The following is a 22246-nucleotide window of genomic DNA, read 5'->3' as shown; positions in this document are numbered from 1 at the left end:
ATAGTTTTTCCGAGCGCGAGGATTTTTTTGTGCTAAATAATAATTATGCAGTATAATAATTCCTATTAATTCTGGGTTGTTCTTTTAGTGTCACTATAGTGCTTTACAATGCCAGACAACATTCAAATACAAATTATCCACCCTCCCCAGGTGTGAATCGCCTGTTCTCACCTATACATTCAGAGGAACTGAAATGCACTTCTCCCCACTTTAAAAACCTCTTGAATCTGAGGCTCTTCTGGAGACTTTCAGTGATTTCAATTTGTGTAATTTTAATCTCCTGGATTCTACATTCATTGTTCATTGTGAAGTTAACATTGTTGCCTTTTTAATCCTTGGAATGGAAGAACTTGAGATTTTCCTTATAATAGCATAAATTGCATTGTTTTTAACCACAATAATCTTCTTTGGTATTTTTATTTTAAAAAAACGGGTATGGGGGCTATCTTGTTTTATTAATCCTTGTGCCTGGTTTAGGTTTGGTATTTAGTGCGCATCTGTTATATTACAACTAAATACCTTTTATTGGGGGTTAAGTGACTGATGTGCCTAACATTTTTCAGCTGAGCTTCTGTTTCACTGAATAATCCACCACCGCGACATGTCTTGTATTTATTTACCAGGAGGCATTTGTTTGTTGCTTTCTCGTTTATTAAGAATACAGTGGAACAGTACACAATACCGTGTGCTCTCTTGCACACACACCACACAACAGTGTCCCTCTTCTTTGCTAGTGCCTGCAGATGTATATGTAACTCACTGAGGCCCCCTAGCTGGTGGATGATATAACACATTAACCAGTATACAATACCCTGACACCTCCCCCTTTTAAGTCAATTCCTTAGGGTAGCATTTCTATTACCTTAACATGTGAATCCAATATCACTTACAACAACTTCTTCTTTTTTTTCATTATACAGGAACTGTAAAGACCGTAAACCATTATTCCGAACTTGTTTGCCACCACACAATGACCTATAACTATACACCTTAATATTGCTCCAACATTGCATGTTACTGCCTCAACTGTTTAACAACCACTATTCAGACATGCATTACTATGTTGTGTTATAAACAAATTAACATAACACCCACATAAAACATTCTACGTTTGGTACCTGTTACATTTTACAGTAATACTGTAATATATATATATATATTATATATATTTATTTATTTTTACAAGTCCAATCGAACCGCAGGCTTACTAACTCTGCCCGACCTTGTGATAGTAGGTGTTATTGTAACTGCCTCAACCGGTATATCAGGGTCCATACAGTGCTGGACTTTCTGTGTAGGCTGATCAGGACTCGTTGTTTTAAAAGTCTCTTCTTGAACTTCAGGTAGTAGCTGGATATGCCTTCTGTTTCTCCTTTTTTCTCCCTCCTTTTCCTGGGAAACATTGTATGACCTTGGAGTGGTACTCTCTGTTAGCACCTTAGCTGGCCCCTTCCACTGTGATTCACCATCCAGCTTCAACATAACTGAATCCCCTGGTCTAAGAACAGGTAAGTCCTTTACGCCATGTCGCCTGTTAAAGTAGTATGCCTGTTGTTCCTTTGCTGCTTTATCCTTCTCTCTTATACTTGCTCTGTTCGGCCACTTTGGTCTGAGGTTTTTCTGCAGAGTGGGTAGAGTAGTGCGGATTTTCCTTCCCATCAACAATTCTGCCGGACTTACACCTGTAGAGGTGTAAGGTGTAGCTCGAAAACTCATTAGTGCCAACAATCTATCCTCCTGCTTCAGTATCCGTTTTGCAGTCTGAACGGCCCGTTCTGCATGCCCGTTACCTTGTGGATTGGACTCGAGGTAATGTGTTGAATGTCATATGTGGCACAGAAGTTCCTCCAGACCTCGCTGATGAATTGTGGTCCATTGTGACTGACAACTTGTTCTGGTATGCCAAATCTTGCGAGGGTAGCTTTGAGCTTATGTACAACACACTCTGATGTCGTTACACTTAATTGAAGAATTTCCAAATACCGCGAATAATAGTCAGATAGTACCAAATACTGTTTCCCTTGATGCATGCATAAGTCTATGGCTATTCGCTGCCACGGCCTTTCTGGTAATGGGGTTGACTGTAGCGGCTCCTTATGCTGTGTGCGTTTGTTTTCTATACAAAATTTACACGTTTCTATCTTTTGCCTCAAATCCTCAGAAATTCCAGGCCACCACACAGTCTCTTTAGCTCGAGCTCTGCATTTTGACAGTCCTTGGTGTCCTTCGTGAATTCTACCAAGAATGTTCTTTCGCATTGCTTTTGGAATTACCAAGCGGTTGCCTAGCACTAACAGTCCGTCACTTAATGACAAGAAATCCTTCCATTTGTAAAAGCTTTGTATGCTGTTAGGGATACTTTTAGCATATTCAGGCCATCCTTCCTTTACGAATTTCTCCACCATTTGAAGCTGATCATCCTTTTGAGTCTCCATCTTTATCTCTGTCAACTTCTGCTGTGACACTGGCAAACTCCCAATGATCGCATTCACATGGGCACTCACATCCGCTGACATAAAATCCTCTGAGGTGTTTAATGGGCTCCATGACAATGCGTCTGCTACCACCATGCTTTTGCCTGGCATGTATTCTGCTTTCGCATTAAATCGCATGAGTCTCATTAAAAGTCTTTGACATCTTACTGGTACACTGTCCAGATCTTTACTATTAATCAGTGGTATTAACGGCTTATGATCAGTGACCAGTCTGAATTTTTCCAAGCCGACTAAGTACTTTTGGAACCTTTCACACGCCCATACGCCTGCAAGGCATTCCTTCTCTATTTGGGCGTACCTGACTTCTGAATCTGTCAGTCTTCTTGACGCGTATGCAACTGGTTTCCAGCTGCTGTCGTGCTTTTGCAGTAGCACACTGCCAATTCCGTAGCTGCTGGCATCGGCTGATACAGTTGTTTCTCTTGCCGGATCGTAATGTGCTAGGACTGGTGCTTTGATAAGTGCGTTCTTGAGATTGCCAAATGCTCTTTTCTGTGGTTGATCCCAAGCCCATACACTCTTTGTCTTAAGCAGTTCATACAGAGGACCCCCTTCCGTTGCTAAGTTTGGAATGTATTTGCCCATATAGTTTATAAGGCCTAACGCTCTTCTCAGTTCACTTACATTATTAGGTTCTTGCAACTCATTAATTGCACGCACCTTTTCCGGGTCCGCCCTGACACCTTGAGCATCCACGATGTGACCCAGGAAACTTAACTCTGTTTTCTTGAACATGCACTTCTCTTTATTTAGCTTGAGGCCTACACTTTCCATTCTTTTCAGCACTTCTTTTAAGTGTTTGTCATGCTCTGTTTCATCCTGCCCGTACACTATCACGTCATCCATGTCCACGGCCACTCCATTCAGATCTCCTAAAAGCTCGTGCATTTTGCGTTGGAAAATTTCCGGTGCTATGCTGATTCCAAATGGGAGCCTTTTAAAGCAATATCGGCCCACTGGGGTGATAAATGTTGTCAAGAGGCTGCTGTCCCCACTTAACGGAATCTGCCAAAATCCTGACGCTGCGTCCAATGATGTAAAGACACCTGCACCTGCTAATTTAGCTAGGATTTCGTCTGTTGTGGGAAGTATGTATCTCTCCCTTTTAATGTTATCATTTAGCTTGTTCAGTCCAACACAAATTCTCACTGTCCCATTGGGTTTCATGACTGGCACCATGGGAGCACACCAATCTGTGGGCTGTGTAACTCTCTTCACTACGCCTTGTTCTTCCATTCTCTGCAGTTCTGCTTTAACTTTAGACATTAGGGGTAATGGCACTCTTCTTGCAGTATATGCTGCGTACGGCTCGGCTCCCTCTTTTAAGTGGATTTTTACCGGCTCTGTTTTCATGGTACTGCTTCTCTCAAAAACTGTGTTGAACTGCTCTATTCTTTTGACCAGCCTTATCTCGGCCGCTGTCTCTCGGCTCAAGAGATTACCAACAGTTTCTCCGTCTACCACATACACTGTAATAGCATACTTTTTTCCTTTATGCTCTGCTTTTGATGTAAACTGTCCCATACATTTTAGTGGTCCACCTGGGCTGTCCAGTACTATGTTTGAGTGCTTGAGCTGTGTGCTTGACTCGAGACTTTTAAATGTCTCAGTGTTAATAACATTAACGTCAGCTCCTGTGTCTATCTTAAAACTAACAGGGATTCGACCTATTATAAGTGGCACAGTCCATAAAGCTTCTTCTAGTTTATTTTTGTTATTCACTGCACCCAGGTAAAAGCTTTCTTCGCTTTCTTCTTTCACCGTCACCTGTCTGACAGTTCTTGATTTACACATTCTTGCCCAGTGCCCTTTCTTCCTGCACTTTTTACATTCAGTACCTGCTGCTGGACATTTTCTGATGTCTAGGTGTCTTGTCTTACCGCACCTACCACACTCTGTGTCCTCTTTTCTGTTCTCACTGCCTCTTTTATTTTTCTCTTTCATCCACGGCCTGTTAGCTGCCTTTAATGATTGCCTTGAGGTTACCTCTTGCAAGCTGCTCATTGGTTGTCCCTCTTGCTGGCTGATCTGCTTTGCGACGTCCTCGGCCTGCTGTGTCATCTGCACCGCCGTTTCCAGGGTAAGTGCTGTCATTAGCTGCATTCTCCTAGAGAGACCTTTATCTCTTATGCCTACTACGAGTCTGTCTCTTATGTGTTCATTTCGTCTCGCTCCGAATTCACAGTACTCACTAAGCTCGTACAGCGCTCTGATGTAGCATTCGGCGTTTTCCTCTGGCTTCTGCACTCTCTGGTGGAAACATGCCCGTTCATGTATCACATTTCTTTTCGGCATAAAGTATTCCTCAAATTTTCCAAGAACAGTCTCGTAATCCTCCGCACTTTCCCCTTCCGCGAATGCGAACGATTTGAAAATATTTTCCGCTTCAATGCCCATAGCTTATATTAACGTGCTTATCTGTACCTCTTTGTCCTCCTTACTCAGTTTTGTAGCAACCCTGTAGCGTGAGAACCTCTGTCTCCAGGACGGCCACTCTGTTGGACGACCAAAGTTGAAACTGTCTGGGGGATTGAATTTCGCCATTTATTTATTTTATTTTTTTTTTTTCTTTACACTTTTACTTCTGAAACCATGTCTTGTATTTATTTACCAGGAGACATTTGTTTGTTGCTTTCTCGTTACAGTGGAACAGTACACAATACCGTGTGCTCTCTTGCACACACACCACACAACAGTGTCCCTCTTCTTTGCTGGTGCCTGCAGATGTATATGTAACTCACTGAGGCCCCCTAGCTGGTGGATGATATAACACATTAACCAGTATACAATACCCTGACACACCCGTCTCTCTCTCACACACACACACAGAGCCGACCAAACCATTAGCACCTCCCTCCCCCAGCACAGCCATTTACTTTCTATCCATTTACTTACATCTGAACTGAGTCGTTTGGGTAACATGGGTCGAACCCGTTACAAATCATAACAGTCTACTGCATTTCACTCTTATAATAACGCAAAAACACAAGCGGGGCTGAATGACCGACATCAGCTGACGCAGTAGAACGTCCTAACACTGTTTTAATTTTATGGTCATTTATTTCAGTTAATAAATTTACTATAAATTTAAAGAACACAAGAAATAAGATGACACAAAACCCTACACGCTTCTTTTCTAATTACAAGTAATAAAATCTAAAGGCTCACTGTGTTAACATTTATTGTGCTAAAATTTGATCCTAATAAGATTTTATTTAATTTAAATTTTAGAACAGTGGCAGCTGGAACACCTAAAATAGATGCAGGATTATTTTTTATAATCTAAATAAAAATGCTTTTTTAAACGTGGGCTATTGTTATTTACATGCAATATTTGTTAATTTAATTAAAATGGGGTTTGGTCTCCGGAATGTTGAGCATCAGGATCCTCTTCTTTACTTTCCTACGTAGAATCAGCGCTTAATCACACGCATAAAGTTTTGTAAATTCGTTTAATGTTTAATAGTAAATAATGACCCCCGTTGCGCTGTACCACTGCTCGGAAAACCTTATGAAATACAAGTTAAAGACAATTATCATGATCTGCCACGGCTTGCGTCTGTGATAGGCGTGCGCCCAAATCTACTATCGCTACTCGCTCACTCCGTAGGCTCCCTGAATAGGCAGCAAAGGGACGGAGCCGCCTATTCGTGCCGGCTTAAATAAATGTTGAGTCTTATAAAGGCCATGTAGTCTTATATAGTTTTATTATATAGTTTTTGCACATTAATCTGACAACAGTTTTTTCAGCCTGTCACGGCGTGCGCCCAAATCAATATCGCTCCTCGCTCACTATTAACGATAATTAACGTTAATATGATCTCGGGCTTGCTCCGCATTATAAAAGCAAGGCGCGGAGTTTTGTGTGAGGTCTGGGAAGTACTTGATGTGATGGAGAATATGAAAGAAGCATGTCAGTGGGGCGATGTGACGAGCTCCAGGGACTTTAAACAAGGACACTAGAATTCCGCCCTTTGATCTCCGCGCTGAGGACAGTGCGAGAAAGAGCTGCGCGAGCTCCCGCGGCACCTTCACTCCCGCACCGTGCCCGCCCTCACAGCCCTGCTGCCGAGGAGGAAAAGGCTGCGAGGACGTTTGTGTTAAGTTTTTACGTGAGCGAGGACTCGCGCCGGCCATCGACAGTGGGAGAAGCACTGCCTCCGCGTGCTCAGTTCTGCCACTCCGCTCACCAACACTTATCGTCAGCTGTGTGCCCGCATGCCAGTGTGGCACAGCCCCCTGAACTGCACATGCACAACCTTTATCCCATTCTTTCCATTCTCCCTCCTTCAACACTTTCCTTCCCCATTTTACCTAAATAAATTACCCTTTGCCCGTAAGACCTCGCCTCGTGTCCGTGCTTTATGGTGCCGCCCGTGCAACATGGGTCGAATCCGTTACAGATCATAACAGCCTACTGCATTTCGTTCTTATAATAACGCACAAACACAAGCGGGGCTGAATGACCGACATCAGCTGACGCAGTAGAACGTCCTGACAATGTTATAATTTTTATGGTCATTTATTTCAGTTAATAAATCTACTACAAATTTAAAGAACACAAGATATAAGACGACACAAAACCCTACACGCGTCTTTTCTAATTACACTTGATAAAATCCAAAGGCTCACTATATTAACATTTATTTTGTTTAAATTTGATTCTAATAAGATTTAATTTAATTTGCATTCTACATTTGTACTGTCATTTTAGTTCTGTGATTATAAATTTGTTTAACTACAATGTTTTACTTGATTTTATCCGCTACTACGTGCAGTTCTAAAACTCCGTGTCTCATTAATCCAGCAGAGAATGAACTAAGGCATGAGGCGTCAGTCTGTAGTTATATAGCGCCACTCAGCGGTAAAAGCCAGCAAACGCACAAAGCCAAACGGTACCGCCGAGCGCGGCGACGGTAGGACCTACATTCGGATTGAGTAACCACTGTATAGACATGCTGATACACACAGGACTAATATCTTTAATTTAATATTTTTACTTTACAAATTACAGACATGGCCGATTCGCATGGGATTAAGATCACAGACAACCTTCTCAATTACTACAAATGACTAGAGGTCCTCAGGTAATACTAATCCTGTGTGATTAGGCCTAAAGTAAAGGCCTAAAGGTCAGTAAGGTTTTTCCTCCAGGGACTTGAGGCATGGTTTGGCCTTATTGTAGATCACAGAACACATGCTTTCATTGTTTTGTGGCTCTGGAGCAACATCTGTCCATTAACATTACAGTTTATAAAGTTAAATGTCCCAAATAAAATTTAAAATTATCACGGAATTGGATAAAATGTTTGAAAACAACAGTCATCATCAGAGACAATAAAGCAGGGTCGGACTGGGACCAAAAAGTGGCCACTGACTTCCTGGCCCACAGCAGCCCACATCATAATACATTGGCTCATTAATGTAGAGATACATTTTTAACACCAGTTACTAGTATAAAAATATAACACAATAGAGAAATCAATGCTATTTAAACATATTATTTGAAATATCACTGAACATATATTGGGTCCTATTAGTAAAAAAATAAATAAACAAAGGAAAGAACATCAAGACAAACAACATATAAATATACAAAGGCAATATCTTAAAAAGAATGGCAATAAAACTGAACAGGTAAGCTGAAATAAAATCAGTAGCAGCATTAGTTCACTCTAGTAAACTAGTTACTCATTTTAATTATTATGGTAGTCAATATTAATAAGAAATAATGCTGAAAAACACTATTTTTAACTAGTATTGACTACCATAATAATAAGCACGAGTTAATGCTGCTACTGATTTTATTTCAGCTTACCTGTTCAGTTTTATTGCCATTCTTTTTACTTGGCTCTGGTAGATCAGGTAGATCAAAAATGAATCTAGGTGGTGGGTTAGGGGGGTGTTTTAGAACACGGATGGAATAGACCAAACTAATAATATTGACGGAGGGCAATACATCCACACATAAACATAAAACACACGCTCTTTGTCGGCGGCGCCCGTGCGATCGACGCACTCATCCATATGTGTAGAGAAGAGATTCTGTCATTTTATATATTGTGGCGTGGGCGGGGTTTTGGGACTAGTAACCATCATGCTTTGCGGAAGGGGTTGTTAGGTGTTCACCCTGTCGAGGAAAGGTGTTTGGGGTAGTGGTTTCGGCCAGGGTGTGTGTGTGTGAGTTAGAAGTGTGTCTTGTGGATCTGTGTTAAATGTGTGGTTGTGTGACTTATTGTGAGATGCTAAATTACTCCCAGCCATTTGCATTGGGCAGCAAGGAAGCTCACTCGTCTCTCCACCATCCTTCCCGGCGATAAAACGCTACAATATCTTTGCGTACCGACTCCCGGTGCTCCAGATGGCCAGTCCACCACTGCAATTAAGTATAAATGTGTGTGTGGATGATATTTTTAATTTTATTTGACTAATTGTAACCAGTGTTGAGGGACGTTACTTTTTAAAGTAATTAATTACATTACAAAATTACTATTGTTAAAATGTTATCAGTTACATTATAGCATTACTTTCTGATCAAAGTAACTAGTTCGAGTACTTTTTCATTGCAGAAATTTAAAACTCCAGTGTGATTCCTCATGCATGTTGTTTTAGTCAAGACCTTTATAATTATTCTACCATCATCACTCAGCGAAGTTTGGCCCATAATCTGTTAACTACTAATACCCCTATCTCACCTACGTGGTTTCGAGCGGTGGCTGTAAATACGGTTCATCATGATTCACTGTGAGTTTTGTCGTTGTGATTAGGTTTCCATCTTTCCGCGCGTCGGTCCTCACATAGTCAGACCGCATAGGTGAGATAGAGGTATAACAGGAGGAATAACAAAGGGGGGCGGCGTATCGGGGGCGGGGCTTTCACACACACACACACACACACACAGACACACACACTAATGGATTGGGAATCACTGATGTCTGGCTCACGGATTACATAAATTGTCTGAATAACAGATTACATTTGAAAAAAAAAACTTAAATGGCGGACCTAACGCGTTAGATTACTTGTTGCATCAAAAAAGTAATAAAAGTACTCTAACGCGTTACAAAGTACACACTGGTTGTAACAGGAGGACTCCCATGCTAAGCATTGACATTCGTGTCCAGTAGGGGGTGGTATTGCTCTGTTCTGCTGTGTGGCTGGTATTGACTTGGCCTAGCTGATGTTCCTACGTGTTGTTGGAGTGTTTTACAAACCAGAAATCTAGAGTGACATAATGTTTAACAGAAATGTAATATTTTAGGCAGTTTTGTGTGCATCTAGAGAAATGTAGTATTTGTAGAGAACTTGTCAGAGTATTTATCAGAATTTAATGAACACTGTAAGGTTTTCTGATATTGTGTGATCTTTCCCATGCCTCTACTGTATGTCCATAAAACACCTCCTCATTGTGCTTCCTCTTTCCTTATAAGGTAATACTTCCTAAAGCCCATGACCAGATGAATGTACATCCAAATTGCTGGAACTCTTTTGTCTAACCGAAAAACGCTAACGTGCTTCCTGTTGTCTGTCTGTTTCTGGGTCTCCATATGATTTACATATTAATGACTTTTGTTCTTTTGAGGTTTGGGATGTACGTGACAGAGGACACCTGGACAAAAGCTTAAGTGTAGACACATTGTGTGTGTGTGTATGTGTGTGTGTGCGCGCGTGTGTGACTAAGTTTCCATGCTTGTGTGTGTCTGTGTGGTCGTGTGTCTGTGTGTGCGTGTCTGTCTGTGCATCTGTGTGTGCGTATGTGTGTCTTTCTCCTCCAGGTCAGGGTCAGCTGTAATCGTATTACAGTGTAATGGACACAAAAGCAATAATTCTTCTTTTAACTCTTATTAAACAAAAATTTGGAGGCTCATTTTAAACCTTATCATGGTTTATCACCCGCATCATATTGCACTTTATTTAAACATTTAACTGGATATCATACAGCTTATGGCTGTGGTGTCAAATTAAAATTTGATTCACGTGTTGGTGGCATTGTTGGTGGCTGAGGCGTTCTCTGTGTGTTAGAACTGTTGAGTAGCTCGATTTTGGTAAACAGCGTCGCTATGTCAGGACGAAACTGCTGCATCAGAAACACTGCCATAACAGGTCACATGATCATTTAGGAAGCAAAATTATGAATACGATTTATTATTTTTTTCTGAGGTCGAAAAGGCATGATGATTATAAGCAGCATCACATCAGGCCAACCTAATGCCGTCTCTCCTCTAACGACCTGGTACCTGAAATCTCTGCTCTGATGAAGCACCCATCACCCAACACACTGCCTGGCTATGACTCTAAAACCAATCTTAACAACCCTTTCACTACATAATAACCATGTTTCCATTTCTGTTTGGTTTGATAGCTAATAGTCCAGTTCAAAAGCAGTGTGTCACCATAGCAAGTACGACTGTGCTCTCACATTTCATTGGTTTGTGGATCAGTAGATCTTACAGCCAGACACTGCAGAACTGTTCATGAACTTACAGTGACTTGTAGTTTTAACACTCATTAGGTTTTCTTGTAAAGTGTAAAGTGCATTTATTCTAAAAAAAATATGTCACCTGCCCACTAAACGTGCTACGTCTAAAAGCTAAATGCTAGGGCACATCTATGCTTCCTAATAAACATTCTGTGATAGTTTAGTCAAATACACATGAATGGTTTAGGAGTTGCAGATAGAAGAAAAGTGTGATGATGATGATGATGATGAGAGACAATGGATAGTGGACCCTATGTGTCTCCTATGCTTCTCAGACAGGTCACACAACCAGGTAATTAAAATGTCAGGGTTTGTGAGAAGGGGTTGTGTGTCTGGGTCTTTCATCCACTCTTCAGCTACCAGGTCATACGGATCGATGTTTTTTGATCTCTACAAGTTCCTCAAAAAATAAACATTTCAGCTTTAAGACCAATAAAATGTTTCTCATTTGCATTTCCCTGCTGCTTTTAAACCCTACAGCTCACACACAGGGCATTTAGTTTGTGTCCCAGGTGCAGTTTGTGTGATTAGTTACAGTGTTTTAGTAAATTTCACAGTCATTTCAGACACACTGCAGTCACATCAAGTCATGTTTTGCTCTGCAGCTTCTCACATACGTACATCTGACCCAAAGACTCTGTGACAAATCATCAGTGTGCAGTGAAAAGAAACAATCTTCCTCCTCAGGACATTGATGATCAACCTAAAACTTCTGCTTCAGTCTCACTATTAGAGAATGTGTCTTACTGAGGAGCAGGTCATGTGACTCTCAGAGAGATGATCTTACCTCAGTGTCTCCAGTTTACAGTCAGGATTCTCCAGTACAGCACTGAGACACTTCACTCCTGAGTCTCCTACTTTATTATTAGACAGATCCAGTTCTCTCAGGTGTGAGGGGTTTGATCTCAGAGCTGAAGTCAGAGCAGCACAGCCTTCATCTGAGACACCACAAGACCACAACCTGTAGAGACACAATGACACACTCTTCATCAGTGGATTTTTATCTTTATTTCAACTTATTTTAAAGCTGATGTGTTTTTTTATTCTGCTTATACTAATTAACAATGTGTAAGTAAGATGTGTGTATATTTACAGTATATTTCTGCACAATAAAAAAAGTCTTAAACATGGTGGAAAACAAATTAAAAGATATAATGTAAAGTATAAATCATTTAATTCAAAAATAATTAATATTCATGTCTTGTATAAACCAGATTATTTGCTGATCATTTACTGTGAAATAAATATTCCGGAATTATAAAAATTATAAATTATAAATTATAATTTTTATAAATAAAAATTAAGTAAAAAATGTCTACAAATTGGATCGATCAGGTTCTACATAGTTTAAATCCTTCAACATCTGGACAAACCAGGGGCTTATGCAAGGGTCTTGATTATAGACTATTCATCAGCTTTTAATACGATCATCCCAGCACTGCTTCAGACCAAACTAAACCAGCTCGCTGTTCCTAGCTCTATCTGTCACTGGATCACCAGCTTTCTGACAGACAGGCAGCACCTAGTGAGACTGGGAAAATTCATGTCCAACAGCCACACCACCAATACTGGAGCCCCTCAGGGATGCGTTCTCTCCCCACTGCTCTTCTCCCTCTACACCAACAACTGCACCTCTACAGACCCCACGGTCAAGCTCCTGAAATTTGCAGACGACACTACAATCATCGGCCTCATCCAGGATGGTGACGAGTCTGCATACAGAAGTGAGGTCAAGCAGCTGGCTGTCTGGTGCAGTCACAACAACCTGGAGCTGAACATGCTCGAAACAGTGAAGGTGATTGTGGACTTCAGGAGGAACCCACCTGCACTTCCCCCACTCACCATCATGAACAGCACTGTGACAGCAGTGGAGTCATTCCGGTTCCTGGGCACGACCATCTCTCAGGACCTGAAGTGGGACATTCACATTGACTCCATTGTTAAAAAGGCCCATCAGAGGTTGTATTTCCTTCGCCAGCTGAAGAAATTCAACCTGCCACAGGAGCTGCTCACACAGTTCTACTCAGCCGTCATTGAATCCTTCCTGTGCACGTCAATAACTGTCTGGTTTGGCTCAGCTACGAAAACAGACATCAGAAGACTACAAAGGACGGTTCGGACTGCTGAAAGAATTATTGGCACTCCCCTGCCCACGCTGCTATAGAACTGTATACATCCAGAGTGAGGAAAAGGGCGAGGAATATCACTTTGGACCCATCACACCCAGGCCACCTTTATATTTTGCCGTCGGGTCGACGCTTTAGAGCACCTAACACTAGGACAGTCGGGCACAAAAACAGTTTTTTGTTTCCCCAGGCAATCTCCCTCATGAACAGTTAAACATCATTCTAACTGTCAATAAATATATGTGCGATATTGTGTACAGTACCACAGTGCAATATACTGTATAATACCACAGATTTCAGATATTTATATAACTTATTTAAAAGTATTTTACACCCTACTCCATTTGATGTCAACGTTTTGTTTTTTATTTATTTTTATTTTTTGTGTCGTGCTGTTTTGTCTTGTCATTTGTTTTTTGTTCTGGAAGCTCCGTCACTAAAACAAATTACTTGTACGTGCAAGCGTACTTGGCAATAAAACTCTTTCTGATTCTGATTCTTAAAGTGAAATTCACTAATAGAAAAAAAATCTACAGAATGACCGACATAAAGTGAAAAAGCAGATATGCTGAGTTTTTTGGGCATTTCAGGAAAAATCATCCCCCAAAAAATTGCTACTTTGGAGTAATATCTTTGGCTGTGGATTGGAGTTTGGAGATTTTTTTACATACATTATTTTAATCATATCTGTACAGAGCTTGTGGACTTGATGTGTAAGGTTTTCTGATATGTCTCTATGACTTACATCTTAATGTATTTTCTTCTTCTGAGGTATGGGATGTATGTGACAGGGCACCGAGTCAAAAGCTTAAATATGCTCTTTGCTGATCATTAACGAGAACTTTAGACACATCATACATACATGTTTATTTCTCTCTCCCGGTGTGAGTGTACAAAGGTGTGGCAGATACATGAGGCAATAACTGTTCATCTTTTAACTTGTATTAATCTCAACAATTTGGAGGATCATTTTAAATTACAATTGGGAGAGCCTTACAATTTGGGGGCTCATCTGCATTTTTTCTTCAAGGAAATTAATTAAGCTATTTATTTAAATAGATTTGATATTTTGCTATTTTTCTTCCTTTGTCAGGACAGTTTTAAGCATCAGTGTATTTTAATGAAATTTATTAGGTATTATGTAGAGTTTAAAAAATAACTATGACTTACATCAAGAAAAATTACTTTCTTATGTAAATAAGCCCTTTTGTTCCAGTCATACTTTAAAGAAGGTTTTATGCGGATTTCATTCTGTAAAAAAGGTAAATTAAAAGTTTAGCATTTTTTTTCTTCAGCCAAGCAAGCTTTGTTCACGTCTTAGAGTTAATTAATTCTGTGGTATTTAAAAAAAATCCCTCCACCGTGGTTTAAATATATTTCTTACTGTCTTGCATCACATTTTAATTCGACTTCTTAAAATAAAATGGCTGTGGCGAATGTGCGTGATTGTGGAAAATTTGGTAAATTTGGATTGTAAAATTTTTTTTTTAAATCGAATAGTAGCTCTTACCTTAGCACAAAATAAAAGAGAGTGCTGCCCCAACCGTCAGGGGTTGAGCTAGTGGAATTTGGGAAGGTTGAGTACCCTGTGAAAAGTATTCTAGAAAATGGACAAAGAGGACGAGGATGTGTAATGCACACTCGGAACCAGGAAGCATAAAAGGAGATAAAAGATGGCGCGGCACATCGCTCAGTCATTGAGTTCGCCCATGTTGCTTCGGGAGAAATAAATCTGCCTCACCGGTTTTAAAGAATCAGTCCGGGAGCACATGGATGGAAAATGTCTGTCCTGTAATTCTGTCCTGAAGGTGAATAATCCTAATTTCGGGAAATCCTCAACAAAACCGAGTTTACAGTCGAAGAAAGTAGAAAACTTTGACAGAATGGCATCCAAGATTCCTCTAGCAAAATTAGTTAGTTTTATTTTTCCTTCAAATTTTCTAATAATCATTTTTATATGAATATTTTTGGAGTTGTGAAACAATTTATTGGAGTTTTCTTTATTTCTTATGGAGAAGATTTAAAGGCGCAGAGACGACATTTCACTGTGAGATTCATTTCCTTAAGTGCAGTTACCGTTTTTGGCCACATGATGGAAGTGTTAGGAAAGGAGACAGAGCGGATTGGTGTGCTTTATATTGTATATTTGTGTCTAAAGTGTATAGGACTTATTTTGTCTCCGACTTATGAATGAATTCGACTTACGAACATGCTCCTGGAACAGAACTCATTCGTAAGTAGGGGAATACCTGTACATATGGATGTATTTTGACAAGAGACTAATCTAAAAAAAAAATGCATATAAAGAAAAATAATAGAGACATGTAAGAATACCAATAACATAAGAAGATGCCTAACCGGACAGATGTGGGGAGCTAACAGAGCCATATTAACATGCATATAGTGTGCACACATGAGAGCTACCATAAAGTATGGTTGCATAGTATTCATGTCTGCAGCAGAGTCTAACCTAAAACAAATCAGCATAATGCAATCTTAAGCACTGCATGTTGGGAGGTCTTGAAAACATCCGTAGTAGCAGCCATACAGGTACAGTAGAAGTTGGGGAAATGACATTAGGAATCAGAAGAATAAAGCTAATGTTGGCATACTTGGTAAATCTGCAAGAGCATAACAAAAAGCACCCAATGAAGGCCATCCTCAAAGAGTGCTGGAAAGCCTAGCAAATCCAAACCCTAGCTTTGGATGGACAGGGGACGACAAAGCAAAAAGTATAGGACTACAGAAGCTTGATACTGTATCAGTCCCACAGTAACACTATACAGCTTCCCACCATAGAAATTAATAGCTCCACTAATAGATGTAAGTCTAAAACAAAATAAATGACATTACAATCACAAGCCGGATAATAGTCCAAAACCATATAAACACAACAGGAAAAAGGAAACTAATAATATATCCAGTGGAACTTTGGATTGGCAGTAATTTGGTCTCCAAGCTAAATGTTTTAATAAATTTTAACTTAATAAACGAGCGATGACTTGATATATGAGTAGTAGGCATGCGCTTTGTCTGTCGAGCATCACATGATCACAACTGAAGCAATGGCTCTTCTCTTTCGCATGTGTGTGTGTGTCTCTGTGTGTTTGTGCGTGCACGCACGTGCCTGTGTGTGAAAATCAGTGGCGGCTACTGGTCTGTCAAATAGGGGAAGCTCCTTTTCGGCCCACATCATAAAATTGTCTATTTATTTAAAAGTAAATTCTGCCCTACATTCCTTCTCAAGAAAAAGGTCTGTGACCCTGTCGTACCAACTAGGCGTCTTTTCTTTGCTTCAGCGATTCCTTATAGTACAAAATCGCTGTCAGTCAAAAGGAGATGCAATCTTTCGACAGACCCTCCAATCATCACGCAGAAGCTCGAGTCCAGGCCAGCCCACTCCTTATTTGCTCCTCATTCACCCCCAGAGACGCTAACGTCCGTGGGCGGGACATAAAGTCAATTGCATTGAAGTCAATGGATGCTGGGCTTCAACGGGGAAATGCACTGTGACGCTACGGGAATGTATGAGAAGAAAATCAAGTCAGCCGACCTGCTATATCTAACTGATTCTTAACGAACTTGTCTTTGAGATAAACGTTTTCTAACGCATTTTTAGTCAATAAAATGTTAATACAATAGTACATAATTTGACCATTAATTTTGTGACATTATAGGGGAAGCTGAGCTTTCCTTGCAGTCTTAAAGAAATCGCCACTGGAAAATCGTCCTACACAGTAGCCCCCGCCCTCCTCTCTTATTTGAGACAGTGATGATGCTAAAATGATTAGCATGTTGCTAGCATTATGGTAACAATATTAACATGTTGCTAGCATTATGCTAATATGATTAGCATGGTCTAGCATGATGCTGATATGATTAGCATGTTGCTAGCATAATGATAATAGGCTTGGCATGTTGCTAGAATCATGCTAAATATATTAGCATGTTGCTAGCATGATGCTAACTATATTAGCATGTTGCTAGCAATATCATTAGCATGTCACTAACCGGATGTAACCCTGATTGCTAGCATGACTCCAACGATTTGCCACGGTAAGCACCATTCACATTTTCCTTAGAAATTCTACCCCTTTAGTTATTATTACTATTATTCAATTATTATTAGGATTTAATTAGTTGTATTATTTGCATGAAAAGCAGATAATACATGAACAGAAAAAAAAAAATATATATATATATATATATATACCACCGGGTTAACAACGACCGCCACTGGTGTTGTTGACCTACAGGGTGCTGGTGGAAATTGGGCTACTGTTGGTCGAAGAAGGAGAGGAGGAAGGCGTGTTCGAAAGCAGAGAGAGAAGAGGAAAGGCAAGAGTTTAGGAGTGATAATAGGGACTTTGAATGTTGGGACCATGACAGGGAAGGGAAGAGAGTTAGTTGATATGATGCAGAGAAGGAAGGTGGATATACTGTGTGTCCAGGAGACCAGGTGGAAAGGTAGCAAGGCTAGAAGCTTAGGATCAGGGTTCAAATTGTTTTACCATGGTGTGGATAGGAAAAGAAATGGAGTAGGAGGTTTTCTGAAAGAGGAGTTTGTAAGAAATGTTCTAGAGGTGAAGAGAGTATCAGATAGGGTGATGAGTCTGAAGCTGGAAATTGAAGGGATAATGTTCAATGTTGTTAGTGGTTATGCCCCACAGGTAGGATGTGAGTTAAAAGAGAAGGAGAAATTCTGGTGTGAGTTAGATGAAGTGATGCAGAGCATCCCCAAAGGTGAAAGAGTGGTGATCGGTGCAGACTTCAATGGACATGTTGGGGAAGGGAACAGAGGTGCTGAAAATGTAATGGGCAGGTTTGGTCTTCAGGACAGGAATGTAGAAGGACAGATGGTGGTGGACTTTGCAAAGAGGATGGAAATGGCAGTAGTAAATACTTTCTTCCAGAAGAGGCAGGAACATAGGGTGACATATAAGAGTGGAGGCAGATGCACTCAGGTTGACTACATCTTGTGTCGACGTTGTAATCTGAAAGAGATCAGTGACTGCAAAGTGTTGGTAGGGGAGAGTGTAGCCAGACAACACAGAATGGTGGTGTGTAGAATAACCTTGGTGGTGAGGAAGGCGAAGAGGACAAAGGCAGAGCAGAGGACAAAGTGGTGGAAGCTGAGAAAGGAAGAATGTTGTGAAGTCTTTAGGGAGGAGTTGAGACAGGCTATGGGTGGTCAGGAGGGGCTTTCAGTTGACTGGACAACTACAGCCAATGTGATCAGGGAGACAGGTAGGAGGGTACTTGGTGTATCATCAGGTAAGGGGAAAGTGGACAAGGAGACTTGGCGGTGGAATGAGGAAGTCCAGGAGTGTATACAGGGAAAGAGGCTAGCTAAGAAGAAGTGGGACACTAAGAGGACTGAAGAGAGTAGACAGGAGTACAGGGAGATGCAGAGTAAGCATCGGCAAAGGCCAAACAAAGAGCATATGAGGACTTGTATGCTAGGCTAGACAGTAAGGAGGGAGAGGTGGATCTGTTCAGGTTGGCAAGGCAGAGAGATAGAGATGGGAAGGATGTGCAGCAGGTTAGAGTGATTAAAGATAGAGATGGAAATGTACTGACAGACGCCAGGAGGGTGATGGGAAGATGGAAGGAGTACTTTAAGGAGTTGATGAATGAGGAAAACGAAAGAGAACAAAGAGTAGAAGAGGTGACTGTTGTGGAACAGGAAGTAGCAAATATTAGTAGAAGTGAGGTGAGAAGGGCGTTGAAGAGGATGAAGAGTGGAAAGGCTGTTGGTCCTGATGACATACTTGTGGAGGTATGGAAGTGCTTAGGAGAGGTGGCAGAAGAGTTTCTGACAAGTTTGTTTAACAAGATCTTGGAGAGTGAGAGGATTCCAGAGGAATGGAGGAGAAGTGTATTGGTGCCGATTTTTAAGAACAAGGGAGATGTGCAAAGCTGTGGCAATTATAGAGGTATAAAGCTAATGAGCCAGACAATGAAGCTGTGGGAAAGAGTAGTGGAAGCTAGGTTAAGGGCAGAGGTGAGCATTTGTGAGCAGCAATATGGTTTTATGCCTAGAAAGAGTACATCAGATGCAGTATTTGCTTTGAGGATGCTGGCGGAGAAGTACAGAGAAGGTAACAGGGAGATGCATTGTGTCTTTTTAGATTTAGAGAAAGCATATGACAGGGTGCCAAGAGAGGAGCTGTGGTATTGTATGAGAAGGTCTGGAGTGGCAGAGAAGTATGTTAGAGTAGTGCAGGACATGTATTAGAGCTGTAGGCCAGTGGTAAGATTAGTGCTGTAGGTGTGACAGAAGAGTTCAAGGTGGAGGTGGGTCTGCATCAAGGATCGGCTCTAAGCCCCTTTTTGTTTGCTCTGGTGATGGACAGGATGACAGATGAGGTAAGACAGGAGTCCCCATGGACTATGATGTTTGCAAATGACATTGTGCTCTGTAGCGAGAGCAGGGAACAGGTGGAGGAAAATTTGGAGAGATGGAGGTATGCTCTGGAAAGCAGAGGAATGAAGGTTAGCTGCAGCAAGACAGAATACATGTGTGTAAATGAGAGGGAACCAGGAGGATCGGTGAGGCTACAGGGAGCAGAGGTAAAGAAGGTGCAGGATTTTAAGTACTTAGGGTCAACGGTCCAGAGCAACGGAGAGTGTTCAAAGGAGGTGAAGAGGCGGGTACAGGCAGGTTGGAATGGGTGGAGAAAAGTGTCAGGTGTGTTGTGCGATAAAAGAGTATCAGCGAGAATGAAAGGAAAGGTGTACAGGACAGTGGTGAGACCAGCAATGCTCTACGGCTTAGAGACAGTGGCACTGAAGAAAAGAGAGGAGGCAGAGTTGGAGGTAGCAGAGCTGAAGATGTTGAGGTTCTCCTTGGGAGTGACAAGGATGGATAGGATCAAGAATGAGTTTATCAGAGGGACAACCCACGTTAGATGTTTTGGAGATAAAGTCAGAGAGGCCAGATTGAGGTGGTTTAGACATGTTCAGAGGAGAGATTGTGAATATATCGGTAGAAGGATGTTGAGGTTGGAACTGCCAGGCAGGAGGTCTAGAGGAAGACCAAAGAGGAGATTTATGGATGCAGTGAGTGAGGACATGAAGCTAGTTGGTGTGAGAGAAGAGGATGCAGAGGATAGGGTTAGATGGAGGCAAATGATTCGCTGTGGCGACCCCTGAAAGGGAACAGCCGAAAGACAAAGAAGAAGATATATACCAATAAAATAAAGCATAATTTTTTTTATTGTTTTATTAGTAGTGTCAAAGGGGTCATACAGCACTACATGCACTATTTGAAGCTGTTTGGACTGAACTGTGTGTTAGGAGAGTGCGTACACAACCACTTTACGATGATAAAGAGCCGCCCAGTGGTTTTCTTTTCGTTTATTACATTAACATCCCTCTTCTGAAATCAGGCCAATCACAAATGCCTGTCGATGTGACGCCAAACCGACAGAGGCCGCAGCAGAGGTCATGAGCATTTAAATTAGCATGTACTGAAACAGGTTGCTGAGAACAGAGCTAGTTTTTACCAGGTAAAAGTAGTGTTTTTTTTACACAATCCTTTTGAATTTTTAATTAACATATAATACAAACTTTTCATTAGGACCCTAAAGATCATATTAACATTTAATGAAAAATATGATGTGTAGGACCTTTAATATTATTTTTTTGTCTACCCCTTTTCCAACTATGTTACAGCCTTCAAAATGCTAATCCTGTGCAAGGGTCTGCAGAGAGTAACAGCCAAGCACCAGACCAGAGTAACCACAGGTGAAGTGACAGAGTTAGTGGCCGCTCTCTGTGCATCCAACCACAGAATAGCATACAACATTGTTTTCTCACAGACCACCATGCCTGACCCAAGATTCAAAAAGCTGGCCTTTAATGACAATAGAGCGGTTGATAAAGCACTTTAGAGAATAACTGCAGCAGCAATAAGATGCAGCCAGCCAACTCAACTGCCAGGGGGCGAAGAGGGAGAAAAGGCAGCAGAGGACAAACAAGAAGAGCCACAAACACTTCTGCTGTTTGGATTTTTTTTTATCAGGTTTGATTGGTCTTCTAAATATAATAATACTGATGTATTGTTTTTGCCCCAGAGTTCTTTACTACATACCTGCTTCCCTAAATTTAGTTGCTGAAGAGCATGTAGGTGATTTGCCTGGTGTGTGTTAGGTCCGATTTCTTTATTTTTTTTGTGAGTGAATATTTCAAATGTGAGTTGTAAGAAACAGTCCCATGGTGTGTGAATGAGCATCACATAGAGACAGCGATGAGGAGTCACAGTTTCTTCTTCAACCACCAATGTATGAAATTCATAACAGGAAACAGAACAAAAAAAAAATTATGCATTTACCAACAGACATCATACAGATGTCGCCATTAAAAACGCACGTTTCAAGAAAAGGGATCCCGCGACTCGCCGCGTCTTTGCGCGGCAAGCTGTGAAAATGCCCTTCATTACCTGTAGGGGGGAGTCGTGTTTCAGTCTGTGAGTCTTTCAGTCTTGTATTGTGTGTCTACTGAAGCCGAAAATGTGTTCTCTCTCTTAGGCAGCCATTGACAGCAAGCGACAGAGCTCATAAACTAACTACCAAACAGAGTTTTATTAGTAATCTCCCAGAACTACCAACTTTGATTAGATCACCGTCTGACCCCACAGAACTCGATCAGGCGACTGAATATTTAGAGTCGACATTTCGTTACACCTTAGATAATGTAGCTCCAGTTAAAAAAAAAATTATTAGAGATAAAAAACTCGCTCCCTGGTATAACGATCATACACGCACTTTAAAACAGACCACTCGGAAATTAGAACGTAAATGGCGTCAAACTAAATTGTTAGTATTTCAAATAGCATGGAAGGAGAGCATCCTGAACTATAGAAAAGCTCTTAGTGTAGCTAGATCAATGTATCTCTCCACTCTTATAGAAAATAAAAATAATCCTAGATTTTTATTTAATACCGTTGCCAAATTAACTAGAAATAAGACCACTGCAGAAATCTCCACAACAACATTGTGTAATAGTGAGGACTTCATGAACTTTTTTAATAATAAAATTGTAAATATTAGGCACTAAAATTAGGCTTTGAAACCAAACAATGTAATTTATGCTGATGTTAAACTAGCCATGTCAGATCAGAACCTAGAATACTTTACGCCCCT

At 40.9% G+C, this 22246-nt stretch overlaps 1 protein-coding gene across 1 annotated transcript in view; it reads right to left on the bottom strand.

The window, feature by feature from the left end:
- Positions 1–22246, bottom strand: part of LOC128533838 (NACHT, LRR and PYD domains-containing protein 12-like) — a 53184-nt gene that overhangs the window by 16522 nt on the left and 14416 nt on the right. Inside the window, exon 4 of the mRNA XM_053508094.1 lies at positions 11762–11935. Coding sequence (XP_053364069.1) covers positions 11762–11935 — 174 coding nt within the window. The remainder of the gene's footprint in view (positions 1–11761; positions 11936–22246) is intronic.

This window comes from Clarias gariepinus, chromosome 12 (assembly GCF_024256425.1).
Source record: "Clarias gariepinus isolate MV-2021 ecotype Netherlands chromosome 12, CGAR_prim_01v2, whole genome shotgun sequence".
Taxonomy (NCBI): Eukaryota; Metazoa; Chordata; class Actinopteri; order Siluriformes; family Clariidae; genus Clarias; species Clarias gariepinus.
Note: the sequence above shows the minus strand (reverse complement) of the source record. Positions and strands in the feature narration are given on the sequence as shown.